The sequence below is a fragment of the Microcaecilia unicolor genome, chromosome 2 (genome assembly GCF_901765095.1).
Source record: "Microcaecilia unicolor chromosome 2, aMicUni1.1, whole genome shotgun sequence".
In the NCBI taxonomy this organism is placed as follows: Eukaryota; Metazoa; Chordata; class Amphibia; order Gymnophiona; family Siphonopidae; genus Microcaecilia; species Microcaecilia unicolor.
In genome coordinates, this window is record NC_044032.1 from 498,505,742 (window position 1) to 498,533,026 (window position 27,285).

At 41.9% G+C, this 27,285-nt stretch overlaps 1 protein-coding gene across 3 annotated transcripts in view; it reads left to right on the top strand.

The window, feature by feature from the left end:
- The window catches only part of AFAP1 (actin filament associated protein 1), a 388,894-nt gene that overhangs the window by 299,625 nt on the left and 61,984 nt on the right, over positions 1–27,285 (top strand). For all 3 annotated transcript variants that reach the window (XM_030191154.1, XM_030191156.1, XM_030191155.1), the window contains exons 12-13: positions 24,879–25,090; positions 26,862–27,007. In XM_030191154.1, coding sequence (XP_030047014.1) covers positions 24,879–25,090; positions 26,862–27,007 — 358 coding nt within the window. The remainder of the gene's footprint in view (positions 1–24,878; positions 25,091–26,861; positions 27,008–27,285) is intronic.

A 27,285-nucleotide genomic window follows, 5' to 3' on the forward strand; every position in this document is an offset into this window, starting at 1 on the left:
TGTCGGAGACAAGATGCTGGGTTTGATGGATTTTTGGTCTGACTCTGCATAGCATATCTTATGATTGCATTCCTAAATGCTATCAGAGATTAAGAAAATTGTTCCAATCATATTAGGTATCATGAGCTTGATTAAACATATCTTACAAGTGCTCCTTGATATATTTTCCATAAATACTGAACCCTAAGAGTTCCAGAAGGTGGTCCCCATTCAAATATTAAGAGCACTAACGGCTCATTTGAGATTGAAATCTTGTACGCTGTACGCTGGGTTATGAGTGATACTCATTCCAGTCAAGATATGTGCAAAACAAACCCACTGAGAGATAGGAAGAGGGTGTGAGAATGTAGACCTGGAGAATGAAGTTCAAAGATGACATTTAAACCCCTATTTACTATGCTGCAGTAAGATTCTACTGTTATTCAGTCATTGCCCAAATTAGTTTACGGTAACAGCCATTGCATTAACTGTTGGCATTTCCAGCATTTTTGGGAAAGCTACCATGCAGTTAGTGCAGAGAAGAAGTCGTTACTTTGCATTAACTGCACGACAGATAAAGCAAGATGCAGTGGGATACACATCTTGAGGTGGTATTAACTGTTCTGCCTCATTAACAGTTCATGCGTGGTAATGAACTGTATTAACGCCCTGTTCCCACCGCAAAAAGGTGTTTTCCTTGTTTTAACGTGGGAATAAGCAAGCATTAACAGTTCATATACTACATTAGTCCCCAAATTCTGTAAAAGTCACTAAAAATTGTGTGCACAAATCCTATATAATAAAACGCACCTCCAACATTCTGAAGCAGACTGCATGGCTGAGGCATTCCTGCTCTCTGTATCCATATCCTGAATTGACATCACGTACTTCAGTGTTCGTCACAAGCAGAAGTGACCAACCACACGAGGTTTCTCGGCTTCAGAATGTTGGAAGTGCATTCTATTAAGTAGGATTGGTCAGTTCCTTGAAGCACAGCCAGAGCTCAGTGTCCTGCACAGTAACGTTCAGACACCAGAGAGAGAGGGGGGGTCCTGACACCAGATAGAGGGAGGGAAGGGGGGCCTGACACCAGAGAGGGGGGGGAGTTATCTCTGTCACACACACACACTCTCTCTCTCTCACAGTCAATGTCTTTCTCTCTCTCACTCTCACACACTGTCTCTCACACTATGTCTCACACTGTATCACATTCACTCTCTATGTGTCACACAGTCACTCACACCCTCTCTTGGTCTCATACAGTCAGTCTCACAGAGAGTCTGTGTCTCACACACACTCTGTGTGAAACACTCTCTCACACACTGTGTCTCACACACGCACTTGCACACACTCTTATTCTCACACACACACTCTCTCTCTTACAGACAGACTCGCACCCAGACTCACTCTCTCTCTCTCTCTCTCTCTCTCTCTCTCTCTCTCACACACACACACACACACACACACACACACACACACACACACTCTCTCTCTCTCACACACAGTCACTCTCACATACACTCTCTCAAACATACACACTCCGAGGAAAACCTTGCTAGCACCCGTTTCATTTGTGTCAGAAACGGGCCTTTTTTACTAGTTAATTGAATAATGCGCCAATTAGAGCTGATACTTTGGCCCTAAGCATCATTTATCGGTGCTAATTGGCATCAATTTGGACTTACGCATGGCTTCAAAAAGGGGACATGGCTGTGGGAGGATCAGGGGCATTGCCACAATTTATGCGCGCTGTAAGAGAATTAGGAGGATCCACGCCTAATTTAGGCATGTGGATTTATACCAGGGTTGAGTAGGTGTAAATGCTTGCTCGTAAAGGTAGTTGCAGTTCCCGGCTGTGAGTGCTACTCTGTCAATGGCGCCTAATTTTGAGCACTGTTTATAGAATAGTGCTAAGCACTTTTTTTCAGCACCATTTATAGAACTTAGTCCTGTCAGCGTGGTTCCATCCTAACAGTGTGGAGTAGTTTTTTGCATTCAGCTGAGGAAGTATAGTAAACAGGCTTCTCAGCTGAAGCAAGACAATAGCAAACCTCTGCAAGTTCTATCAGTAATATTGGGACAAGGCATATAAATTTTATAAAATTTAGGGACCAAACCAAAGCTTTTCAGATACATGTTCTCCTATGCTATTCCTGGCACAGCTATCAAACGAACATCATTTGTAATCCTGTTTTCAGTAAATCATGATTACGCCATGAGCTGGGGGCTTGATTTTTTTTAATGGAACACTTATATGGGAAGTCCAGAAGCATCTATAGTAAGCCTGTTTCATAAAGGCAACACAGGCTCCTATATGTCTTTATAAGCTAGGCTCCCAGAATCATTCCCAAAAGCATGCAAATTCACTCGCACATTCACGTGCCCCAAGGCAGGTGTAAATTGTGCATCTTCTAGAGTACTTTATAAAATATGCAGGTACATCAGAACTCCACTCATGCTTCACCTAAACTATACTCTGGGAATGTCCACAAGTGACAAGTATGTACTTTCTTATTGCAGGTATTTATCCGCCTGTTTACGTCAGGGTAATATTACAGAAGGCCTTATCCATCTGTATAACAGCCTTTACATGTGGAAAAACCTTTATAAAATTAATGCTCCCCCCTCCCTTCCCACAGGTTCAGGGGGTAAAGCATAGGTATACTCAGGATTATATAGTTACCTTTTTGTGTAATGGATTTATGGCAGAGGACAAGGAGGTGAAATGTAATGACTGTGGGCCATGCTGGTGTTTATATGCCATTTACTATGTTACTCCTTTAACAGCACTGTATCTTTCTATTAATTGAGTAGGAGGGCAGTGATGATAACTTACTGAGAAAGTGTGTATCTCAATCAAACTTGAAAGTAACTAAGATAAATTGCAAGTAGATTTGAATCCTCACAGCACACTGGAACATAAAGGGTGTTAAAGCAGTTGGCTCAAAAGAGTATAATATCTCATTCAGGTATCGCTCTTCCAGATCTGCTGATTCTGTATAATTTGTTATCTTGAAAACAGAGAAGGTCCTTAAGAGTGTGTTTCATATTTTGGTTCATTTGACCGCAAATATCTAGACTAGCATTCAGCTCAAACCCTTTGTGGCTTTAATAACTCCTTGGATCTGGTTTTCATCCAAAAAGTGAATAAAAACAGGACCCCAGAATCTGAGTTCCCTGCAGATTTAATATTTTCTCTACTGTACCTGGAAATGCTGAACAGCTGATTTAAAGAATATTTCCTTAGGTCTAGCAGCAGTCGGCATTGGACTTGTTTCTAGGCTTCCTCAATGGTAGCTATGCCCCGGACAACACTTCCACACATAGCTGTCAATCAACTAGTAAGGTCACAATTTTAACATGGTTTCATTTTGAAGGTGGGATTTGGGGATAGTAGTTCTATAAGATTGTGCCTATGTATGGGTGCCCAGAGGTGCCTCTATGTAACCAGTGAAATGTATATCTGTAATTTAGGCACAAGTTCTTATGCTAGCTCTTGTGCCTAAATGCTGGAGATAGAAGAGTGGTATCCTAAAAAGTGGAACCTCAAAAGATAAGTGATTTTTTAAGGTTCAAGGTTCAATTTTATTTAATATACCACAAATAAAAAAAAAATCTGAGCAGTTTACAATGGAAGAAAAATTAAAGAGCAAGAAAGCGATGGAATAACACATAAGGAAACTAGGTTACAAATTTGCAATTATAAGGTGGGGACAGGGAAAAAGATCCAGTTAACCCTAAATAGGAGACAAAAGGGAGGAAGAGGGAGGAAGAAATGGACAAGTAACAGACAATTCTGTGTCCTCAAAAATCAGCAAGTAAGTTGTGTTATAAGATCCATAGATCCATAGATCAGTTTAAACAATACCAAAGGCCTTACGGAAAAAATATGTTTTCAAAGTAGGTCTAAAGTTCAAGTGAGAAAGCTCAGAGCGGAGATCCAAAGGGATAAGATTCCATTTGGTAGGGGCAACCACCAAGAAACATGTAGATCTGTCTCGATGTGAATGAATCTGTAAAGGAGAAGGGATAACAAGTAATGAATGCAGAGAGTGGTTTGAAACATAAGAAAGGAGTGATCTAAACAAAAACTGTGGTATCCCAGAATGAAGATTTGATGTGTTAGCACTAGAACCTTAAGTATAATCCGATAATGGATGAGGAGCCAGTGTTCGGACTTCAAGAGAGGAGTGACACTATCAAATTGTCTAATCCTGTGAATGAGTTTAACAGCAGTATTTTGAATTAGTTGTAAACGGCATAACTGATAAAGAGGAAGAAAATGAAAGAGAGAATTACAATAGTTGAGGTGCTAAAGTGTGAACAAGCAAATGAAGGGACTGTAGGTCAAAGAGAATGGGCAGTCCTAACCTGTCTCCGAGTGAAGAAAGACTTTTACACAATGGTAGAAATGTAGTTGGAATGGATAAAGAGCGAGGGAGAACAAGGAAGATTGAAGGGACCAGCCAAGGGAAAAAACACTGATACAATTTTTGCAACATTCAGTTTCAACTTATTAGTACTAAGCCAATGGCAATCTTGAAAGTTTCAAAGTGATAGAATCAATATTAGTGGTAGAGCGATTTTCTAGTGGAAAGAGCAGCTGGACGTCATCTGCGTAAATATAAAAAGTAATACCCATTGCAAGAGGAGAAAGATATTGAAAAGTATAGGTTCAAGAACAGAGCTCTTTGGGACATGTGGAGGGGCATTTTCGAAAGGTCGTCCAAGTATGAATGAGGACGCCCTTGTGAAGTCAGCCAAAATCAGGTAGGTATAATCAAAAAATAGTATGGATGTCCTTAGACATTCCATTATCGCAGCCTGAAACACCCAAATCAGGGACGCCCAAAGTATAGTAAAAAGGACGCCCATCTTCCAGAACCGCCAAAGGACATCCCCAACATTCACTGTACTTGCCAACAAAGGTCCTTCGCCGGTTCTACGAGAAAGACATCCTTATTACTATACTTTGGACTTCTCTGATGTACCTGGTTGTTCCACAAGTACAGCGCATGTAGTTGCACACATCCAGGTACGGGAAATATAAGGAACATTCATAAGTGTAAAGCCCAGTAACAAAGACGTCCATCTTACTAGGCCTGCTGAAGGACGGCGGGCCTGTAAAAGGGACGTCCTTCGGCAGTTCTGTGAGAAACACATCCTTTTTACTGGACTTTGCACTTATGAATGTTCCTTATATTTCCTGTACCTGGCTGTGCGCAACTACATGTGCTGTACTTGCAGAACATGGAGAGAGAGAATGTGGGGCAGTGAGGGAGCTAAGCTACCAGCTAACACCCAGTCTGAAACAAAGCCCACACACCAGTTGTCTTTGAAGAATTGGTCAAAAAGTCCCCCCCCACCAAAAAAAAAAAAAAAAAAAAAAATTTAACCCAAAAACCAAACAGGTATACAAAAGCATACAGTGGCAAAAACAAGGTTTACTATAACTGAAGCTAAAACTCTTTGAAATACCACCCCATAATCTAAAGAAAAACCTTTAAAGTCCAAGCACAGAGAAAGCCGTTTTAAAGAAGCGCCAATAAAGGGAATGCAAACTTCCAAATGGGAAGAGCAGCTGGGGACGTTTATCATTATCACCCATAATCGAAATGAGGACGCCCAAAACACATAGCAGCTGGGGACGTCCATAGTTCCCTACCTATAATCGAAATGAGGACGCCCAAATCGCCAGAGCAGCTGGGGACATTTAGGGATTTTGTCAATAATCAAAACTTGGACACCCATCTCAGGGATGCCCATCGCGTTGTTACATGGGCGTCCCTGGGAGAATATTTAAGCACCCTTCTCTGTATTTTCGATTCTTTGCATCGCATTGGTACAATGGCACCAAAGCAACCACCCAACCGCAAGGGTAATTTCAGCGACCCAGAAATTGAACTGGTGGTTCAGGGAATCCAGAGGAGTCACATGCATCTCTTTGCTCCCTCGTGCCAGAGGCTGGCTGCTACAACAAAGCAGAGAGAATGGGAGGCAGTAAGGGACCTGATCAACGTGGTCTTCCACTGTGGCAGGGATGTGGAAGACTGCAAACGGAAGGTAACAGGTACTCAACAAAATCTCAGCTTTCTCAACAACGCTCTCGCCACTCTCCAACTCCACAAAATCACTAATGAGTCTAAAGACGACTTCCCCCTTACCCTGGTTGCTTTTATTTCAGGTCTACCTAAGGACACCCATGTTCTGACCCATGCAAAACCATTTTGCTAGCCGTTATACGCTGGGGGCGCCCATCTCGTAACGTCACCCATAACACGCCCCTAATACGCCTCCTGTGAGGACGACCATAGATGGGCGTCCTCGCGCTGAGGATGCCCTTACGGCCCTGTTTCGATTATTGGATTTGGGTGACCTTCTTTCATGGGGACGCCCATGTGCCTTTTGTGTCGCTTTTTGGACGCCCTTTTCTTTCGAAAATGAGCCTGTAAGAGAGAGAGAGACCGGTTCAGATAGAGATTCACGCCACCACACACGAAATGTTCGATCAGAGAGATAAGAGCTAAACCAAGATTCCAAGTGATTCAAAAGAATATCATGATCAATCAGATCAAAGGCAGAGCTACGGTCAACAGAGACAAGAAGGACTTCCTGACCTTTGTGAATAAAAGGTGAATAAAATTAAGAGTGTTGTAGTGAATCCAAAAGCCAGTCTGACAAGGATGTAGAACATTAGTCCTATCAAGAAGTGTAGAGAGCTGTTCTTCAACAAGTTTTCGGTAACCTCAGACAGGAAAGGCTGAGAGACAGGTCAGTAATTCAAGGGATCGGAGGAATCTAAGAAATGATTTTTTTTTTTTTAGAAATGAAACAACAGCTTCTTTCCAGTTGTAAGGAAATGTAGCAGTAGAAAGGCTGGTCACAGTCTCATAATATGTGTCACATTTGAGCTTGTTGGTTATGGAACTAATTTATTGGACTGCATTTGTGCAGCATAACTTTGAACAGAGAACAATGGTACCCTAAAAGGTGGAACTTCAAAAGATAAGTAATTTTTTGAATCATACTTGAGCTTGATGGATATGAAAATTTATTTATAACCAATAGACTGTGAAAAGTGTTGAAACATTTTATATATGAACAATTTTTGATGCTTTCTGACAAACTTTTTGATATAAAAGGGAGGTTCTTTTGAGCCAATGGTTTGAAAAGAAGGGAGCAAGAAAACACGTTGTGGTGACAAAAGCTACCCGAATTTTCGGAGCCTTTTTCCTACCATAAAATTGGTAGATTAAGCTGCGTGGTAGAGAAGATGAGGGAGTTCCTGATTTTTTTTAAGGTAATTACAACATCATAAAAGTACAGTGGCATTATGATATGTTTGATTGTTAGTCTGAACTACTGTCCTCATCATAGTTTGGAGTGGATACGCATATACCTTACAGTATTTTGTGAGTTACACACGTGAGTCCCACCCATGCTCCATCCAGACTCCACCTATACGTACACCTACCTGTAAAATGCACACTAAGATATATGTATTTACACATTAGTGCTTAGGTGGAATTTTAGCAGTTACATACGTATGTGCAAACGTGTGTTTTTATGCCATACTTGTAATCATTTTCCCCCAAATTCTATAAATGACACTGAGTGTGCAAATTTGCATGTGCGGGCAATTTAATTAAATAACGAGCCAATTAACTCAGATAATTGGGCCCTATCAGTTATTGGTGCTAATTGGCATCAATTTAAATTTGCACAGAAAGTGGGGTAAATGGTGAATAATAGGGAGAACCACTAGATTTTTTGCAAACTTTTTTCCAAATTTTAATCACTATGGAGATAGCTTGCTAGGAGACACTGGTATAGTTTGCCTAGTTATTCGGGGTGGGGAGTAAAAGGTAAGGAAGTCATATTGGTAGTGGGGGAGGGGGACAAATTCAGTATTAACAGCCGTAAAGTGCTGTATCGGACAATCCTCCACATGATCCACTGCATGGAACATAATGATTTGTACCAAGTAAAAATTAATTTCAAGGAGGAACAGCAAAAATAGGCACTAACATCAGGGAAGCCAAGATAATCCTTTCCCAAATAAAGTGTACAACACACCCTCTCAAAGCATGGAAAAAATTATGAGGGGTATGCATAAGCAGATGGCAAATTGATATTTCAACAAATTTACTTTACTTAACACTTCTGCTGCAGGTTTCACTCATGCTAGCAAAGAAACATCTAAACGTTTCCAGGCAACAAGCCATTACTAGTCTGCTTGAATACACTTTCCAGCTGCTGCTGGGGGTGGGGGGTGGGGAAGGGGCACCAAGGAGGCATCATGTCCCTTGCTGGGGAGGGAGGGTACATGGCTGTTACCACTTGTGAAGTGATGCTGAGGGATAATTTTGCAGGAGGCTTCCCTCAGGTCGACAGTGGTTTGCAAGCTCCTCTGGCATGTCATTTGGAATTGAGGTTGTATAAAAGAAAAATAGGAGTGTTGTGTCTTAGATTTGCCCAGTGCTATACCAGTCGGGGTAAACCAGCAAAACTCTTTCTTAGGTAGGCTCATCTGGTGGCATAGAAAGTGATACTGGGGTATGGAAACACATCTGAAGCTCCTGCCTTTTAGCACTGGCGCAACTGTTTTCATAATCTGATGGTGTTAGAACAATGAGATGCAAGAGAGGCACTCCATCATAAAAAATAATTGGGGAGGGGGGGGGGGGGGCGATGACTGCAGGATGTTCAGTGCCAAGCTGTTTCCGGTGATCGATATTTAATATCCAGTTTATTTTTGGCTGGTTTAAACATAATCGGCTAAGTTAGTATTCTGAGATAGCCGGTTAAATTTAAACCGGCCAAAGATATTCCAGCTATTTATCACTGGATAGCCAGTTAAGTGCCATTTAACTGGCCAGGTGCCGTTCCTGGCCGGTTACATGGTTTTGAATATTCCGGGAGATTGTTTTTAGACATTAGGGGTGACCACATACAGTCCCTGCCTCTAAGGGCACCTAGTATAATATTGAATGCCTGTTGTTCTTATTTGGATATGCACTATAGGATTCACTGGCTCCCGGTGAGGGGGGATGAAGAAAGAAAGGGATGGTGTTGTGGGAGAGGGCAGCATTTATGAGAGAGTCCTATGGAGGTGTATGGAACAAACACATCCACAGAATTGTAGGTGATAAAGGTGGTCAGGGGAAAGGTGAGGGTGGGGGTTAGTGGATGGTGTGGGGGGAGGATGATGGTTGAGGTCTACTTCAAAAACACGAAAAAGAAATACCATTTGATATTTTCTATGGATATACAGCCCACGTTCTGTAAGTAATCTGTCTTGTTTCTTTAAAATGTTCTGGCCTGATATCAGTAAAACATATTTAAGCATAAATTTATGAAGTATCTTGGCCTTCCAAAATGCATACAGTAAGCTACCTTTTTAATTCAAAGAAAAGTATTTATTCAGCTGCAGATGCTTCTCTGCTAATCTTCAGTCAAAACAGACATTACTCAAAGGAAACATTGCTATACTTAACCTGCTTAGTGCACTGCTACAACATAAATATTTCTAAAAATACTACTCAAAAAATCTGAACTTAATCTTTTCTGAATGAAGCATTGTTGTAGTGCTGTCCTGTTAGAATGGCTGAAAGCTCTGTTGGGCCTCACAGTTATGATTCTTTTACAACAGTTTGTACCCAGTTTAAACCGCTTATTACAAGTTACCATACTGTACTTGAAGGCCCATCCTTTAAAAAAGCTTACACTTAGAATAAGAGACAATCTTTCAAAGGAAAACAGAGTCTTCTAAGTTTAGTTGAGGACACAACAGACTAGTAGCAGAAAGTCAAAAAAGTTTACAGTGCATATACCATTTCTATTTTAGGGCTTAAGGCCAATGGAGTAAGTTAAGGTGGCTTTGGCTCTTTTCCCCTGACATTTAGTGTTGTGGTCTTTATTTAATAAAAGTAAGACGAAATATGATTCATAGTAAGTTCACAGTTTAGAAGTTATAATAGGCTACAACTATAAAAGGAGTTGAAACCCAGATACCTTATTTTTTACATAAACGTTATTAGAGGGGGCAGTGGTAGTCATTAAACATCCCATGCCTCTGTTGACCACGTTGAGTTGGGGGGGGGGATGCTTTTTGAAGCTACCCTCTGTGGAAACATATACCAGCAATCTAGGTACTCACAGCATGGACAGATTAACTCTCCTAAAGCTCAGAAGAGCCTTTTTCAGGCCCTTCTGATCATGTGCAGGCCCTCCAATCACTGTCCCACCAATTTCCTCTCCAGTCTGTTCTATCTGCCTAGCCATGCAGATGGATCTTCCTGCTCTCCTATATTTAGTTCTTCTCAGCTTTAAAGTAATTCTTTCTTTATTTCTCTCTCACCTTAAGCGTAAGATAATCAGCAGGATGAATTACAAGGATCCAGAACACGATCCTCATGAGATCATCCCCTGTCCTCCAGGGAAGCCGGAGACATAACCCTCTGATCTCCAGGAATTTTGTTCCCACGAGTCCACATTAAGGCTGCTTGAATTGCTGATCTGCGTGGCCTATAGACCAGTGATGCAGCCAGGTCTTAAGGAACAAGCAGGCAACACTATCATAGCACAGAGAGTCCCCCTCCCTGGAACGGCAAGCCTTCCTGTGCCCATCCCACCCAGGACACTGGTGGGTTCTCTCAGCAGGACTGGCAGCAGAAGAAACAGGCTCTTTTCTGACTCAGCGGAACAACGCTGGCTGAAGCTCCAAAGGGAGCCTGCCCTACATATAAATGAGCCCTTCCCTGAGCTTGGCCCTCATTCCCTGCAGCAGCAGGCCTATACTCTAACCAGATTATCCACCCACTGCTGAAGCCTCCATGATTGGAGAGCTAAAATTCTCAAGGTCACCGGGGCTTTTACTCACCACTGCCTCCGATGAAGTGCTAGTTCTTAGGTGAAGGTTTGTGCTGCAGGAAGGGTGGCACAAATTCAACGTGCTGTGACTGCTGGCACTGAAGTTTGGTGCTGCTGCAGGGTATCACTGGCCCCGACCTACAACAACTGAGACAGCCCCAGGCAGGGCCGCATCAGCTCCACACCACTCTGGTGATATGCGCAGTAAGAAAGGCCACACTGCGCAGTGTTTCTGCCAGCACTGATGTGCCTTCCTTCAGGTGTGAGGGCTAGTGCTAAGAGTATCTGAATGTTTCCTGCTTCCCACTCATGTGGGCCTGCCCTGCCCGGACAAGGAAATTGGTGAGCAATGCAGGTCTGCCTGTACCATTGCAGAAGGTCTGCTTTGTTTCCGAAGGCTCCCTCCACACCTGAAGCTGCCGGGGAGAGGGGGCACAGCATCCACTTGTGCAGGCACCCAAGCACTGCTCCACTATCTCTGTTGAAAAACAATGTGCCCTGCCCTCTCCCAACACTACAGGGGCGAAGTCCCTGGGCTCAAGGGCTGATGAAATAGGTGATTTAATAGCCCATTGCCCCCGGACACAGTTAAAGCACCAGGCTATGAGTGGTTCATTAGCAGATCAGCGTGGTTAAATTGATGATCTTACTACTACTACTACTTAACATTTCTAGAGCGCTACTAGGGTTACGCAGCACTGTACAAATTAACAAAGAAGGACGGTCCCTGCTCAAAGGAGCTTACAATCTAAAGGACAAAATGTCAAGTTGGGGTAGATGATCTTCAAGGGTGACCCCTTTTCTATACCAGTGGAGAAGCAACAAAGAGGCTGGAGGTACTGAATACCCCTGTATTAAGTATGTTCTTTCATTGTTTCCAGGAAGAGGACATTCTGCTCATTTTTCACACAAGTTGACTCAGCCTGGACACTCTTGCCATTGTGCTCCATAAAATTCTCCCTTCACATCTGTTAGCTGCTGGGTACCACCTAGTGCTGTGCAGTGGTACAGTCAATGACACCAGCAGCTTGCCTCTTAATGTCCTGGGCCACAGTTCCCCATCTTGGGAGTCAGCCAAGATGCGCCAATCCAGGGTACTGTAAAATTCCTTGTCACCAGGTCATTCACCAGCTATTCTGGGAGATCAGTGGTATAGTGAGACAATAACCTGGAAACCATCATCTCCCACTACTGGTATGTTTAGTTGCTGAGGCCTTAAGCATGCTCACAGCAAAATCTCCAGCCCATAGCCATAACAAGTCACACTCCCTCCATTCCCTTTGGTTCTGCACACAGAAAGCATTTACAAGCAAGAGGCTCATGCCCACCAGATGAAAACATTCTTGGCAGAACCCACAGGCTCTATACCTTAGAGCCCTTTGGATCAGGTACACTTCACGACAGCTCTTACATATCATCTCAAGATGCCTTGTGGTGCAGTCAGTAAGTGCCTGTTGCATCCACGACCGGAGCTTAAAGCCCACAAGAGAATTTCTGCCAGGTAGCCAGTCCCACCATCCACCCACTTTCAATTGGTGACTGAATACCCAGCCTTATCTGGGTGATCAGGATGGCTGGTGAAAGCAGTAGCAACCCACCACACCAATAGTCTGCTAAGGAACCATCACAGAAGTGACTGTCCCATGTCATTCACAACTTGGTTCATATATATGAGAGACCATCCTTACTTTCCCTGATGTTCCCCAGATTGCTGACAATTTCTGACTAAGCCATCCTTTCAACTGGTTCTTCCTATTTAACCGCTATATCTGCGTTGCTTCAAATAGCTACACACACCAGCTCTCTACTGTCCACAGTAGCTACTCTTGTCTCGGACAAGTCCATGTATACTGCCCTCTCTATGGCCCACTCCACACCCCTTGGACCAGACACTGTACCCTCTCTCATTCTATATTGCCTGCCATTATGGCTCTACACAGATTCCCTTCATCACCCTCCACCTACCTATGAACCTTGCAAGCTTCATGCAGCTCCCTGTAGTCTTGAGTGCATTGAGGCACATGTCCTGCCACCCTTTCCTGTCCCGATTGGTCCTTAGCCTTGCCTTCCTCCTGGGTGGCCTTCCTTGATGGGACTTTTTGGTCCATTTTGTCTGGGCTTTAATCTACTTAATGCAGTTTCATCCTACCACAGCATGACACAGGCTGTGAAAAGCTTAACAACACACTCTTTGACATAGCAGCCCTCATAGTCTTCAGCTTGGGAGTCACCCATGTGTGGCTGACTCATCCTACTTGTCCATGGAGAAAGTGGGGTTACTTACCTGTAACAGGGGTTCTCTGTGGACAGCAGGCTAAATCAGCCACAGAAACCCACCTGCCTCCCCTCTCAGATGAATCCGCCCCTTTCTTTCCGAGCACTCTACCAAAACCCTCATCCACACCCTTGTCACCTCTCGTTTAGACTACTGCAATCTGCTTCTTGCTGGCCTCCCACTTAGTCACCTCTCCCCTCTCCAGTTGGTTCAAAACTCTGCTGCCCGTCTCGTCTTCTGCCAGGGTTGCTTTACTCATACTACCCCTCTCCTCAAGACCCTTCACTGGCTCCCTATCCGTTTTCGCATCCTGTTCAAACTTCTTCTAACCTATAAATGTACTCATTCTGCTGCTCCCCAGTATCTCTCCACACTCGTCCTTCCCTACACCCCTTCCCGTGCACTCCGCTCCATGGATAAATCCTTCTTATCTGTTCCCTTCTCCACTACTGTCAACTCCAGACTTCGCTCCTTCTGTCTCGCTGCACCCTATGCCTGGAATAAACTTCCTGAGCCACTACGTCTTGCCCCATCCTTGGCCACCTTTAAATCTAGACTGAAAGCCCACCTCTTTAACATTGCTTTTGACTCGTAACCACTTGTAACCACTCGCCTCCACCTACCCTCCTCTCTTCCTTCCCATTCACATGAATAGATTTGATTTGCTTACTTTATTTTTTTTTTTTGTCTATTAGATTGTAAGCTCTTTGAGCAGGGACTGTCTTCTATGTTTGTGCAGCGCTGCGTATGCCTTGTAGCGCTATAGAAATGCTAAATAGTAGTAGTAACTGGAGGACTGACTGGAGAGGAAATGGGTGGGATGGTGGTTGGGAGGGCCTGCACATGCTCACAAGGGCCTGAAAAAGCTTATCTGTCTGTGGTGCCATCAGATGACATCACCCAAGTGTGGCTGGCTTATCTTGCACAGAGAACTTCTATTACAGGTAAGTAACCCCACTTTACTGAGGGCTCATGCTATTCAGATCCAACAGCAATAGGCATAAAGAAATTTTATTTATTTATTTGTTACATTTTTATCCCACATTAACCCACCTCTTTGCAGGCTCAATGTGGCTTACAATTCGTCATGGATACTGAAATAGAAGAGAGTATACATTTGGCTTACAGAGTGTTTTGGGTTACATGAAGATGAAATACATGATAGTGTAAGAGCAAAAGGCATTATAAGATAATGCTGGATGTATTAAGGGTTGTACAGTTACATGTATTGCTCATTGTGATATATCTTGTCAAAGAGATAAGTTTTTAATGCTTTACGGAAGTTGGTCAATTCATAGACTGTTTTCAGGTGACATGGCAACGCGTTCCAGAACTGCGTACTCATGTAGGAGAAGGTAGATGAGTGCATTAGTTTGTATTTCAGGCCTTTGCACTTAGGGGGAATGAAGATTGAGGAATGTACGAGAAGATTTCTTTGCCTTCCTGGGTGGTAGGTCTATTAGGTCCGACATGTAAGCTGGGGCGTCGCCATGGATGATTTTATGGACTAGGATGCAGAGCTTGAATGTGATCCATTCTTTAAGTGGGAGCCAGTGTAGTTTTTCACGTAAAGGTTTCGCGCTTTCGTATTTTGGTTTGCCGAATATTAGTCTGGCTGCCGTGTTCTGGGCAGTCTGGAGTTTTTTAAGTATTTGTTCTTTGCAACCAGCGTAAAGTGAGTTACAGTAGTCCAGATGACTGAGTACTAGTGATTGTACCAGATTGCGGAAGACAGTCCTTGGAAAGTATGGTTTGATTCTTTTTAGTTTCCACATTGAGTGAAACATCTTTTTAGTTATGTTTTTCGCATGGTTCTCAAGTGTCAGGTGTCGATCAATAGTGACTCCAAGAATTTTTAGGGTGTCCGAGACTGGTAGATTTAGTTTAGGTGTGTTGATGGTGGTAAATTTGTTCTTATTGTATTGTGAGGTGAGTACTAGGCATTGGGTTTTTTCTGCATTGAGTTTCAACTGAAATGCATCTGCCCAGGAATTCATGATGTGTAGGCTTTGCTTGATTTCATTAGATATTTCTCTTAGATCGTGTTTGAATGGGATGAAGATCATTACGTCGTCAGCGTATATGAATGGATTTAAGTTTTGATTCGATAGTAGTTTGGCCAAGGGTATCATCGGTGAGAGGGGGGATCCCTGTGGTACTCCGCATACAGGCGTCCATGTAGCTGAAGTGGTCAAATTTGAAGTCACTTGGTATGAGCGTGTGGTTAGGAACCCCTTAAACCACTTGAGGACTTTACCTCCGATTCCGAAGTATTCAAGGATGTGTAATAAAATTCCATGGTCAACCATGTCGAATGTGCTCGACATGTCGAATTGTAACAGTAGTATGTTATTTCCGTTTGCTATCAGTTGTTTGAATTTGGTCGTGAGCGTAACTAGTACGGTTTCAGTACTGTGTTTAGAGCGAAATCCTGACTGGGAGTCCAGACTATAACTTTAGGATAGGAAAATCAATTACAGTTATGTATCCCTCAGTTCTTTTTCCTTCTCAGTTTGTATGTCCAGTCCTAAGTGACCGGTGGCAGCCAGCCTCAAAGCTCAGTGGCCAGAAGTATTTCCACCAGCCTCCTCACTAATTGGCTTTTCATACCAGTTGGACTTGATGTAAGACAATTCCAACACCAATAGACTTCTCTCAGATTGACCTCCTTTCCTGAATCTCAGGTGCTCATCTTGTGCTCTGGCAGTTACCTCACTTGTGATCACACCACCCTGCAATCATAGTCTTCTTATTATACAGGAATGCAAGCGTCTGAGCTAGGGCCATTCCTCTTCCCTGGAACTCTCCACAGGTACTGCTTCCAAGCCAGAACTCCTTCAGACTATCCTTGCTTGAGATCTCTTCCCTTGGGGCCTCCCTGATCCACTCTGCTCCAGGTCATTTAACTACTTCCTGACCTGGGCCCCACTCCTCTGACAGCCTCTGACATGGCAGGTTAGCGCCACCTGCCTTATGTTAACCACAGACTCCTCCCTTGCCACTTCCCCAAGGATAGTGTCAGGAAATATGTACTTTCCATTATGAATAGATTACTGAGTTGTGAGACCCTTGGAGTCATTTTAGTAAGGGGAATTTTCTTTATTTAACATGCTTTAAAAATTCCATGTTTTCATGTGATTATTTTAGGAGTGGCAGAATCATTTTATTCTTTACTTGTATTCCTATGAATTGAATAAAACTAAACTCTCAGACATTGAAGGATGTTTTATAGACAAGAAACTCTCTGGATCCCTGAATAAGGTAAACAGAGATTTTATGAAAATATATTTTTTCAAAGCCTACTTGCAACTTCTAAGTGATACAGCACAGGAGCCTTTCTTCTCACTGCTGGTTTAGGAAAAGGATGAGACATTGTAAGAAAGGAGGAAAGATGAGAAAAGGTGGAGAAGAGATGAGAGAAGGGGGGAAAGAAACTGAAGATAAGGAAAAGATAGCTTGGAAAGTAGAACTGGCAAAGAAGAAAAAGAGGAACCTTTCCGAGAGTTATAGGCAGACTGTTAAAGGTGGATGAGGTAAGAGGAAAGAATGAAGTGGGAGAAAGCAAAAGAAATGAAAAGATCAGAGAGAAAAAGGAGAAAAAGTTATTACAATACAATAAAACATTTCTATTCCTCTGCTATCCTAATACGCTCCTGTGTGGAGTACAATGAAACGAAAACTAGAGAAACTCTAGGAATCACAATATATTCAGATATACACAAGTTTGGAAAACCCACTTAAAAGTACCTGTATATTGTATGTAAACAACTTTATTTGTACCACAGAAAGCCAGTATATCAAATGCATTACCCTTACCCTTAAATGTTTTTTTTTTATTTATAAAGTTGGTCTTTATGTCCCATTGAATAATGCACAGCTATGCAGATTTGTGTAAATGTGCAAGCAATGTGAACGAGTTCTACAGAATCTGTTAGCTGGTGAGCACCAGATAAGAATCACTGAGCACCTGTGTCCCAATACCAGAAAAACAGGACATTGAAAGAAGTGACAGCAGATAACTGCTAAATCCCACTAATATGCATTTATTTCTTCTTACATAAGACTTATAAACTAAGCAAAAGTACAGCTGAAAACTTCCTCAGCAGCTCTGGATCTCTGCCTGTGGTCTCTTGAATGGCCTTTTCAGATACCTTGACCAGCTCATGTTGCCTTGCTTCTGGGTCTTTTCAGTTAATTAATCTCACTGTTTTACAGTATCTTTCTGTTTCTGTAACGAAAGTGCACGAGCACCACCTTACTGGGACAGGCCAAAGGTTCATCAAGTCCAGTATCCTGTTTTCAGTAGTAGCTGATCCAGATCATAACTGCTTGGCAAGATCCCAATAGAGTAAAACAGATTTTATGGTTCTTATCCAAGGAATAAAAAGTGGATTTTCCAAAGTCCATCTTAATAGTGGGTTATAGACTTCTAGCATTGTTTTTCATTAATCAGATCTTGTTAATTTTTTCGTCTTCTTCTCGAAACCTCTTGGCTTCTTCATTTCATAGCCAGTTTTGCATGAGATGTTTCAGTGTTTTAATTGGAAATTGTGATGAGGATAAGAACTGAAAGAACCCAACTGTCCTGAATGCGAATCGCCTAATGGAGGTGCCCCAATCATCATTCCTTATGACCGAATCAACCCTGAGCACCGAGGGCACCCAGACTACACCCGGATGGAACGGCCGTGAAGCATCAGAACCCACAAAGGTGGTGAGAGGACCCATGAAACTGATCGCACCACCTCTGGGGAGGGTTCTGCTCAAGCACTGCTGCAGACAATGAGATTCAGAAGGGGGTGAGAGCCGTGCCTACTCCATGCCCACGCCAGACACTGGACGCGTGAAAAGAAGGCACGAGGGAGCATTCGCTCTGCTCTTAAGAAAATCATCCACTGACTCAAAAGGTTCCAAATCTGATGAAAGGTTCATTCTCCTCAACTTGGCCATGTTGGTTGAGGTTCTCTTTACACAGAACATTGCTGCCAGTTAAGTAAGTTGCTACAAGTCACAATTAACAATTAACCATCTAAAAGTATTTTTCAAAAAATTGTTTTTTTGAAGTTAGCTATGTTTAAAGAACAAAATATTGGATCAATGGCGATTTGCACTCTACTGCCTCATGGAAGTCCACTAAGCAGTGCTGTTGCATTATCAGTGAAGTTTCCTTGTAAGTTATAATGTTGAAGGGTATATGTGCCTGGGATCGATTTTGAGTTTTGGATTCTGTAAATGTAAGCATATCTTACATAAAGTGTTTAAGCACTCAGTATGACTTTTGAAAATACATTAGTCCAACCTTTTTTAGGAAACTCCCTTAGCAAACACTTTGCACTGTATGCCTTATTTTGGCGCAAAAATTGAATTGCAACTTTTATCTTCTTTGATAAATGTTTTCTGTACTTCTCTGCCATGGTGTCTCAGGGAGTGGAACTGTTATTTGTGGAGTAACAGATCTGGGTAGAGAATAAAGACCATGCAGGAGACCCAGCAGAGGTTTGAAGCAACTCACAGTCATGGGTTATATACATATATGCATAATAATTTAATATTAGCTATTAGTGTCACAGTACACATATTCATAAGATATTGGTAAGAATTGGCATTTTATAACTTATCTATAGACTACTCACTGAAAGGCCTATGTGTTAATGTGCATCATCTCCTAGGTCTACCTTATCTGGATTAACTCTTCTTGCAACAAGGTCTGTTGGACTGGAACAAACTGTGTTGCATTCTCATCTTAGATGTTGGGTTTGTGCTTACAGCTATCTTGTTGCTTTGAGTAGTTTCCCCACAATGCTTCATAGATTTATTCCATAATTGGCTGCAAAGCTGTCGAGCGCATAGCATGGTCTGTTAGAGGAGTTTGAATCATATCCTACAATTATACTCCTAGTTTGCCGCAGAGACCTGGGGGCCTTAGTTGTGCTGTGAAACCTCACAGTATGAAATCAGAACCAATATGATACAGAACAGGAGTTCATGCTAAACTATCGGATTTTTCCTAACATACAGTTGCATATGATCTCTTAAACTGTGATGTTCATAAAGCAGGGACTGACTACTCGAAATGCATGAGAAAACAAATCAGCATATAGATTTTTAGTTTACAAAATGCACCATTTTGAAACTTCATATTTAAATCATATTTAAATCAAACGTTTTGAATTTGATGCCTATATTTTTGATACAAATTTTGTGTAAAATTAGCACCTGTTGCGTGGCACTGATTTAATGAGCAGGAGGAGTGGCTGAATAGAGGCCAAAAATTGTAATCATGGCTTTGCAAAAGAAAAACCACAAAACATTGAACCTAAAGCATATTGTTTTATTTAAACCAACAACAAAAAAGAAAAGCCGTGGTATTCAGCGTGATTTATGACTTTCCCCTTTGGGACATAAGAGATAATATGAGAAGGCAGATGAAAGGGAAGTATTTTGGTCTATCTTCCATTCCGTCATTCAGTCCGCTTGTTTGCCTTATTAAATTATCCTGAAGTGGAACTCTACTGAATAAAATTCAGCAGTAATAATTTTGAAAGGTTAAAGATTCTTTTGTCTTCCTTTCTATGGAGCCAGTCCAGCCCTGAGTCAGTGAAATTAGCGATAAGTTTCCAAGTTTCAGCTTAGACGTAAGGTATGGAAACATTTATCTGACTATACAGCATCACATACCATGTTTAATAAGTATATCTTGGGCAGACTAGATGGACCATAAGGTCTTTATTTGTCGTCATTTACTATGTTACTATGTTACTGACACTTCATAAGCACTCATTTTCTCACATCTTTCTGGATTTTGTTATAAAGGAATAAATGAAAGAATCCAAAAGCTAAAAATTTTAACATTTCCTTTAGATTGTCCAAAACAATCCTTTGAGCCTTGTTTCGCATAGAGTATAGGATTGGAATTGAGCTGTCCAGGTTGGGATGTGCTGAATTTGTGGTATTTTACAAAAGGAGCTGCCAAGACAAGACTTTTCTACAATACCTGCAGGAGTGCACCTGTATTTGCTTGTTGAAAAAATGAACGGCATAGACCAGGTGGCTTCTGCATACAGGTGTTGGCACTTGCATGTGATTGTAGCAAATTTACAACATGCATGCATAAATAGTGCAATGTGCACATGTACCTGCCCCATTTTACAAACCTATGTCTGTTAACTGCTACCAGTTAAGTAGTGAGGTCACATTTTAATTTTATTTCCTCCTCCAAAATGAAACAAACTACTTGGGATTAAGGAGAATGACTCCCTCAATCTCTTGTATAATGTCCTGACCCAAACCAGCACTTTTTAAAAGCTAGTCATGCCTTTGAGCTAGCACAGAACTCAACATGGAAATTTTCACTATGTACAGTGCACTCCATTTAAGTGCACGTCGGATAAGCACATGCTCTGTTTAACTGCATGCCGTACTTCGGTCCCATTTTTGGCGCCATCAATTTCTATGGGGACAAACTTCAGTTTAGCGCACCACTGATCAGAGCAAGATTCGCTTATATGCACGGTTTAAGACCGCTCCTCTGCAGGAAAGACTCCACATAAGCGCGCACACAGAATATGGAAGCCGATTGGCGCATGACAACCAACGAGATTTCAAATTTACCGCTCCTTTAAATGCCACAGGTAGAATAAGCGAAAGAATGTTGTTAGAGTGTACACTGGAGTCGTTGTCGCACAACTGTAAGACTTTAACACTGGCTGAACGAATAGAAGTTCTTTAAAAAAAATTAGAAAACAAAGTCAAGCATCTGTTGCTAAAGAATATGGTGTCAATCCCAGTCAAATTTCACGTATCTTGAAGCAGAAAGACCAGCTTCTGGAAGACTGGCAAAACAATGCAAATCCACACCGGAAACGAAAACGGGCGGGAAAAGCTGAGGAGGTAGAAGATGCTCTTCTTCGGTGGTTTGCTCAAGTCAGGAGCAGACAGTTTCCTATCAGTGGTCCACTGCTTATGGAGAAAGCTAATCAGCTAGCTGAAAGACGCTGATGACTTTGGTGCTGAAAATTGGGTTTCAGTTCTTCCTACCATCTTGAACGAGTTTGCACCTCGTGACATTTTCAATGCTGACGAAAACGGTCTGTACTGGCGAGTGATTCCTGATGGAACACTTGCATTCAAACAAGCCGAAACTACAGGAGGTAAAACATCGAAGGACCGACTGACGATCCTCCTTTGCTGCAATATGGATGGGAGTGAGAAGTTGGAACCACTCGTCATTGGAAAGAGCAAATGGCCTCATTGCTTCAGAATGTTAAGCGACTTCCTGTGTCATACGAGGCTAACGCAAATTCATGGATGACTGGGGAAATTTGGAAGCAGTGGCTAAAGAAGTTAGACACTAGAATGCGGGCACAACAAAGGCGTCAGATTTTGTTGCTTTGTAATAATTGTGCTGCATACAGTGATGATGTCTGGCTGTCTAACATCAAGGTGGTCTTCCTGCCACCAAACACTACCTCTCTGATCCAACCTATGGATCAGGGCATAATAGCCAATTTCAAACAACATTATTGGGCTCTTGTGCTATGTCGTCTGATGAGCATTATGGATGACCAGACTGGCAAGGGATAAATGTGCTGTTGAACTGACTCGTAATCTATCACGTCAGATGAACAGGCTATTGACATCCCAGCCGGTGTTACTGAAGAGGAGTTTCATCACTATGTAGCTGTTGATTACGATCTACAAACAGCTGACGACAGCACTGATGTCGAGATACGCGCCTACACGCAGGCAATGGCTGATGATGAAATGAGCAGCAAGGCACATGCTGTTGAAATTCAACAACCTCCTGTCACTTTTGCAAGAGCGCTGGAGAGTCTCAACACTGTGTGGGCCTATCTGGAGGCCACTGGATGTCAGTGCTATGACAGTTTTTACCATCTGGCAGACGTAGTCTATGGAACTCACAGATACAGTAGTGTACAGAGGACTATGACTGATTACTTCAAGTAAGCCTAACGTCAGTTAACGGAGACTGTATACTGTACGTATAATAAACAGTACTGTACATATGTTTATCAGATGTCAAGCTTCTTTGGGTCACAACGGTTAAGTGCACGCTCCGGTTAACTGCATGTATTTCTTTGGTCCCAGACCCTTGCACTTAAGCGGATTACACTGTATATGTATTCCCTTTGTAAAATGGAGAATGCACGTGTAGGTTTTAGTTCCATCCAAGCTGTGCCTGAGCCACACCCCTTTGAAATCTCTGCATGGTGTGGATCTCCACATTTAAATAAAAGCGTTTGAAAATTAGTATTTATACATGGATATTTTCATAACCAGAAGAGTCCTCAAGTCCATACTCTTGCATATGATTTAAAGAGGTCTTCCAGGGGGAGAGCAGCCTTTCCTATAGACAAGGAACACAGGGAGAAAAGGGAATCTTGGGTTGGAATAGGACTGCAGGGGAGTGTAGGACTCAGTTGCCTAGGGCCCCAGCTAATAGGAGAGACTATGGTGGGAGGACGCATGGAGAAACAGTCTTCCTGGGCACATAAACAGTATGTAATAGCTCCCAGTAGAACCAGGGAGGTAGAGTTCCTACCTAGTCCTTGAGAGCTGCAACCCAGTTGGGTTTTCAGGATTTCCACAATGAATATGCATGAGAAATAGATCTCATGCATATTCATTGTGGAAATCCTGAAAACCCAACTGAGCTGTGGCTCCCAAAGACTGAGGTTACCCACCCCTATGGAAATAGGAGGCCTGGAGAACCAAGCTGCTGAGCCAGGGTTGGAAACTGAAGAGATGGACTGCACAGATTTACAAACTGAGCCTAATCAATAGAAATCAAACAAAATAAAACATGGAAAATAAAATAACTGAGTCTGAACTTCAAGGTACAGAACTGTGGTGGAAATTGAAAGGAGATAGTCTTGGAAGCCTGGGAACCTTAAGGAAACTTACCTGTTGTTTCTTCCAGTAGTGACAGCCAAGCGGGTAGGGGATAGTTGAGTATTTTCTAGAGTAAAGCTATCCCATGGGGTGGGGCTGTCAGAAGGCCCTTGGAGTTCTTATCATTGAGCTTTGAACTATGAAGAAACTGAGTATAAAGACTGGTTACTTAGAAATTGTGTGACAAGGATTGAGAAGGAATTTTGTTTTGAAGCACTTGAAAGAGGGAACAGCTTAACATTTTTCACCTGCTGGCTGGAAGCCAGAGAGCAGAGAAACCAGACTCAGTTCCTTGAACCCTTGATTTGCATATTTAATTGAGACTACCTGAATCTGTACTTTTGGGTTGAGATTTTGAGACCTTGGACTCCTAAAGTCTTCACACTGAAACAAAACCTAATTTTGCACTTATTCTTTATTGAAGAAAGATTTGTAGTTGCTTAGTTTGAACTTATATTTACTTCATCCAGAGTGAACTAGTGAAGGAGAATATGGACCTCTGCAAGTGAAGAGCTACGTCTTTATGGCTTTCTTTGGGTTTTCCTGTGAGTGATATCTCTTCCTGGCTGGTGGGCATAAGTCTGCTGTTAAAAATATGTTTCTAAAATAATGACCTTTTCCTCCATGATTTTTTAACAGCTCATACAAGCTAAAATATTACAATTTTATACTAGACTGGTGCTGGAATTAAATAGCTATTGGCAGTGGTATAGCCATGGGGAGGTTTAGAGGCAAAATTGCTGCACCAAATGAATGACTGTAAGTGATGTCCAAGCCGCTCCAGCAGAGAAGATTCACTGGCTGAAATCCTGCCTGTGCTGCCTCAACAGCGAGGAAGCCGGGAGGGTGCTTCATTTGCAGATGCCAGCACTTCTGTGTACGCTCAGCCTTGCTGCTGATACAGCACAAGTGGGGGTTTGGCCAGTGAATCACTTCAGCTGACAGGGCTTGGGCATTCCTGCTAGCAAAAGTATGGAGGGGAAGCTGGGGGGCAGGATAGATAGGAAATGAGGAAATGCCCCCCCCCCCATACCTCTGAGCCCCTCTTCCCCCCCAAAATTGTTCTTCTAGCTACACCCCTTGTTGATGGTAAAGGCAGTGCAGTTCTTCATGTTTTAAAGGGAACTTTAAAACACAGTGGAGGAGTGGCCTAGTGGTTAGAGTGGTGGACTTTGGTCCTAGGGAACTGGGTTCGATTCCCACTGTAGACACAGGCAGCTCCTTGTGACTCTGGGCAAGTCACTTAACCCTCCATTGCCCCAGGTACAAATAAGTATGTAAGCCACATTGAACCTGCTATGAGTGGGGAAGCGCGGGGTACAAATGTAAGAAAAATAAAAAAAAACTTGCACTCATTCATTGTCCAGCTAGATAAAAGTGTCTGTTTTTTTGAAGAGTGATGTGGGTCTTCATGACTGTGAACCAGCTTACAGGGAGGAGATCTCTCTTCTGTTATTGGGAGCTTCCCCTTTATTTCAGCAGTGTCAGGTCAGTGATGTCACAAAGTTACTGTTTCCCACCAAGGTTTGAGATCCACATGCGTCCTGCTTCAGAAGATCACACTATAGATTTTCCATAAAAATTGCAAAGTAACGTTTAGCCTATACTCTGCTGTTGAGGCTGGAAGGTTAAAGCCAAATGTGATTTTTTTTTTTTTAGACTCAAACTCAAATCCCTGTTGGAATGTTACTCTGAACAGCAGTATTCCTTTAGCAGTACTGTATGACACCTGACCCAGATCAACCCTGCTAAGCTTTCTACAATAAATTCTTTATCTGCAGATCTCTTGCTTTCCTGTTATAGAGCATAACTCATTTTTTATATATTTTTATTATTTTAGGATATCTGAATGTGCTGTCCAACAGTCGTTGGCGAGAGCGATGGTGCCGAGTGAAAGACAATAAACTGATTTTCCACAAGGACAGAACAGACTTGAAGACCCACATTGTCTCAATCCCTCTCCGAGGGTGTGAAGTGATTCCGGGTTTGGATGCCAAGCACCCCTTGTCTTTCCGCCTGCTTCGGAACGGGCAGGAGGTTGCTGTTCTGGAGGTATTATACCATACTCTTTTGTTTGCACAAACAAAGCTCTTCTTGCTCTGTAAAATACCGCAGTCCACATTGCTTCTTAATCCAAAATAAGGATTTAAATGATTTTTTTTCATTATTTAGATATAAATAGAATTAGATATTTTTATGTTTGCATATTATGCATTTATATAAGACTGTTTTACATGGAGTAAATTTTAGAAGTTTTAAATACCGTTACATGTGAAAATGTTTACATATGTATGAAGAGTAATTTTAGAAAATGTGCTATTTGGTGGCTTTTACAAAGCTGCGGTACTGATTCTTGGTGCGGCAAATGAGAGGAAGCCTATTCAATTCCTATGGGCTTCCTCTTGCTTGCCACACAGGAGTCGGAAGTGCGGCTTTGTGAAAGAAGCCTCGAGTGAGGCAGCACACAGATATAAAGGAGGCATGTTCAGGACATGATTTGGGCTATCCTTCAAAGTATATATGTATTCCATATTTCAAAATGGCAGTACACTTATATCTCATATACCTTTGGCATACATATCCACTTCAAATCACACATACCCCCCCCCCCCCACCCTCCTCCGACTAACTTGCTCTTTGGACCTGGGTTTGGGAGGAGTTTTTGAGTGGGGGGAATAGTCCTCATCTCTCTGATATTGAAAACCACTTCACAGGGTCAGTGTTGGGTAAAGTTATTTTGACAAAGATTTCAAATAAAAATCACTAAAAAAATTAATTTGAAATCAAAATTTGAAAGCTAGTTGTGATTTCAAATCGAAATCAATCAACAAATGATTTTGAATCGAAAATTGGCAGAGCAAGGGTACTACTATTAAATGTAATTGTCGCAGGGCAGGATTATAGACTAATGCATCAATATTGATAAGCATGGATAGGTCCATATATGGCAAGAATTAAGTTATAAATAGGGTTTACGGATTTTGGTAGCTTAGGATCAAGTTTTGACTTCGCCAGTTTTAGTGACCACCACAGTAATAAATCCATGAATCCTAAGATTAAAGCAACATTGATTTGCAAATGATTTTTGATCTTATGACTGAAAAAGATCCAAAATCACTTGAGTATATGATTTCAAATCAAAAGTCAGGGTAAAAGATGGAATATTAGCCATACTATTAAATACAGAATTCAAGAATGATATAATGTTGATTAAGCAGACTCTTCTCAAGCAAGGTCCCAAGATGAAAACTAAGTTCACAGGTCTACAAAGTACAATGATCTGTTGAAAAAGAGAGCAACAAATAAATGTAAGCATGCTAACTGGTTAATGCGAACTAGAGACTCCTCTAACCGCTCAGCCCATCCTCTTTTTCCCAGCAGCCTAAAACACCCATACTCAGCCTTTGCCAAGACTTTTGTAAAATACTAGACTTTTGTAAAATACTAGTATAAATGAACAGACAGATATCTCTTTCCTTCCTAGGCAACCTATACAAAATTATCTTCACAGTATACAACAATTCAGATGCAGAATAAATATGAATGTTATGTTTTTATATTTCATTATGTATATATGGAGCTGGTGCCCTGGAATAGTGTGGAAGACATGAGGCTTGTAATTTTAATTTTCAAATATTTTTATGGTCACTATTCAGTGTGATTGCCTTAATTTAAAATAATAGCTTAGGTAATTTAAAAATTTTTATTGAAAATCTTTTTTAATGTATAAAAAATAGCCATTCCTGTTTTGTCAGCCCCTGACACTCCTTGAATATCCTGTCGCCCTGTAAGTTGAAATAATTATTGTTCTTCAACCTTAAAGGCTTCGTCCTCAGAAAACATGGGCAGATGGATTGGAATTTTGTTAGCTGAGACTGGCTCATCCACAGATCCTGGAGCTCTGCATTATGATTATATTGATGTGGAAATGACGGCAAATGTAATACAGACTGCCAAGCAATCCTTCTGGTAAGAGATCTTCATCTAAGCCTAGTTTCTGTCAACTAAAAATGTTCATTGATTTCCATGAAAAGTGCTCATGTTTTGGCTAATACCAAATATGAATTTTTGGACAGGCAGAAGGGGAAGTTTGTTTGTCATGAGTTCAGGGTAGGGAAGGAGCAAGAGTCACCAGGCAATGAAGAGCACAAGTTACAAGACTCCCTGCAGGGTGTGGGGACAGGTGAAGGGCCCATTTTAAGAGACAGCTGAGAAAGCAAGTACAGAGGTGGTAATTTCTTTATGTA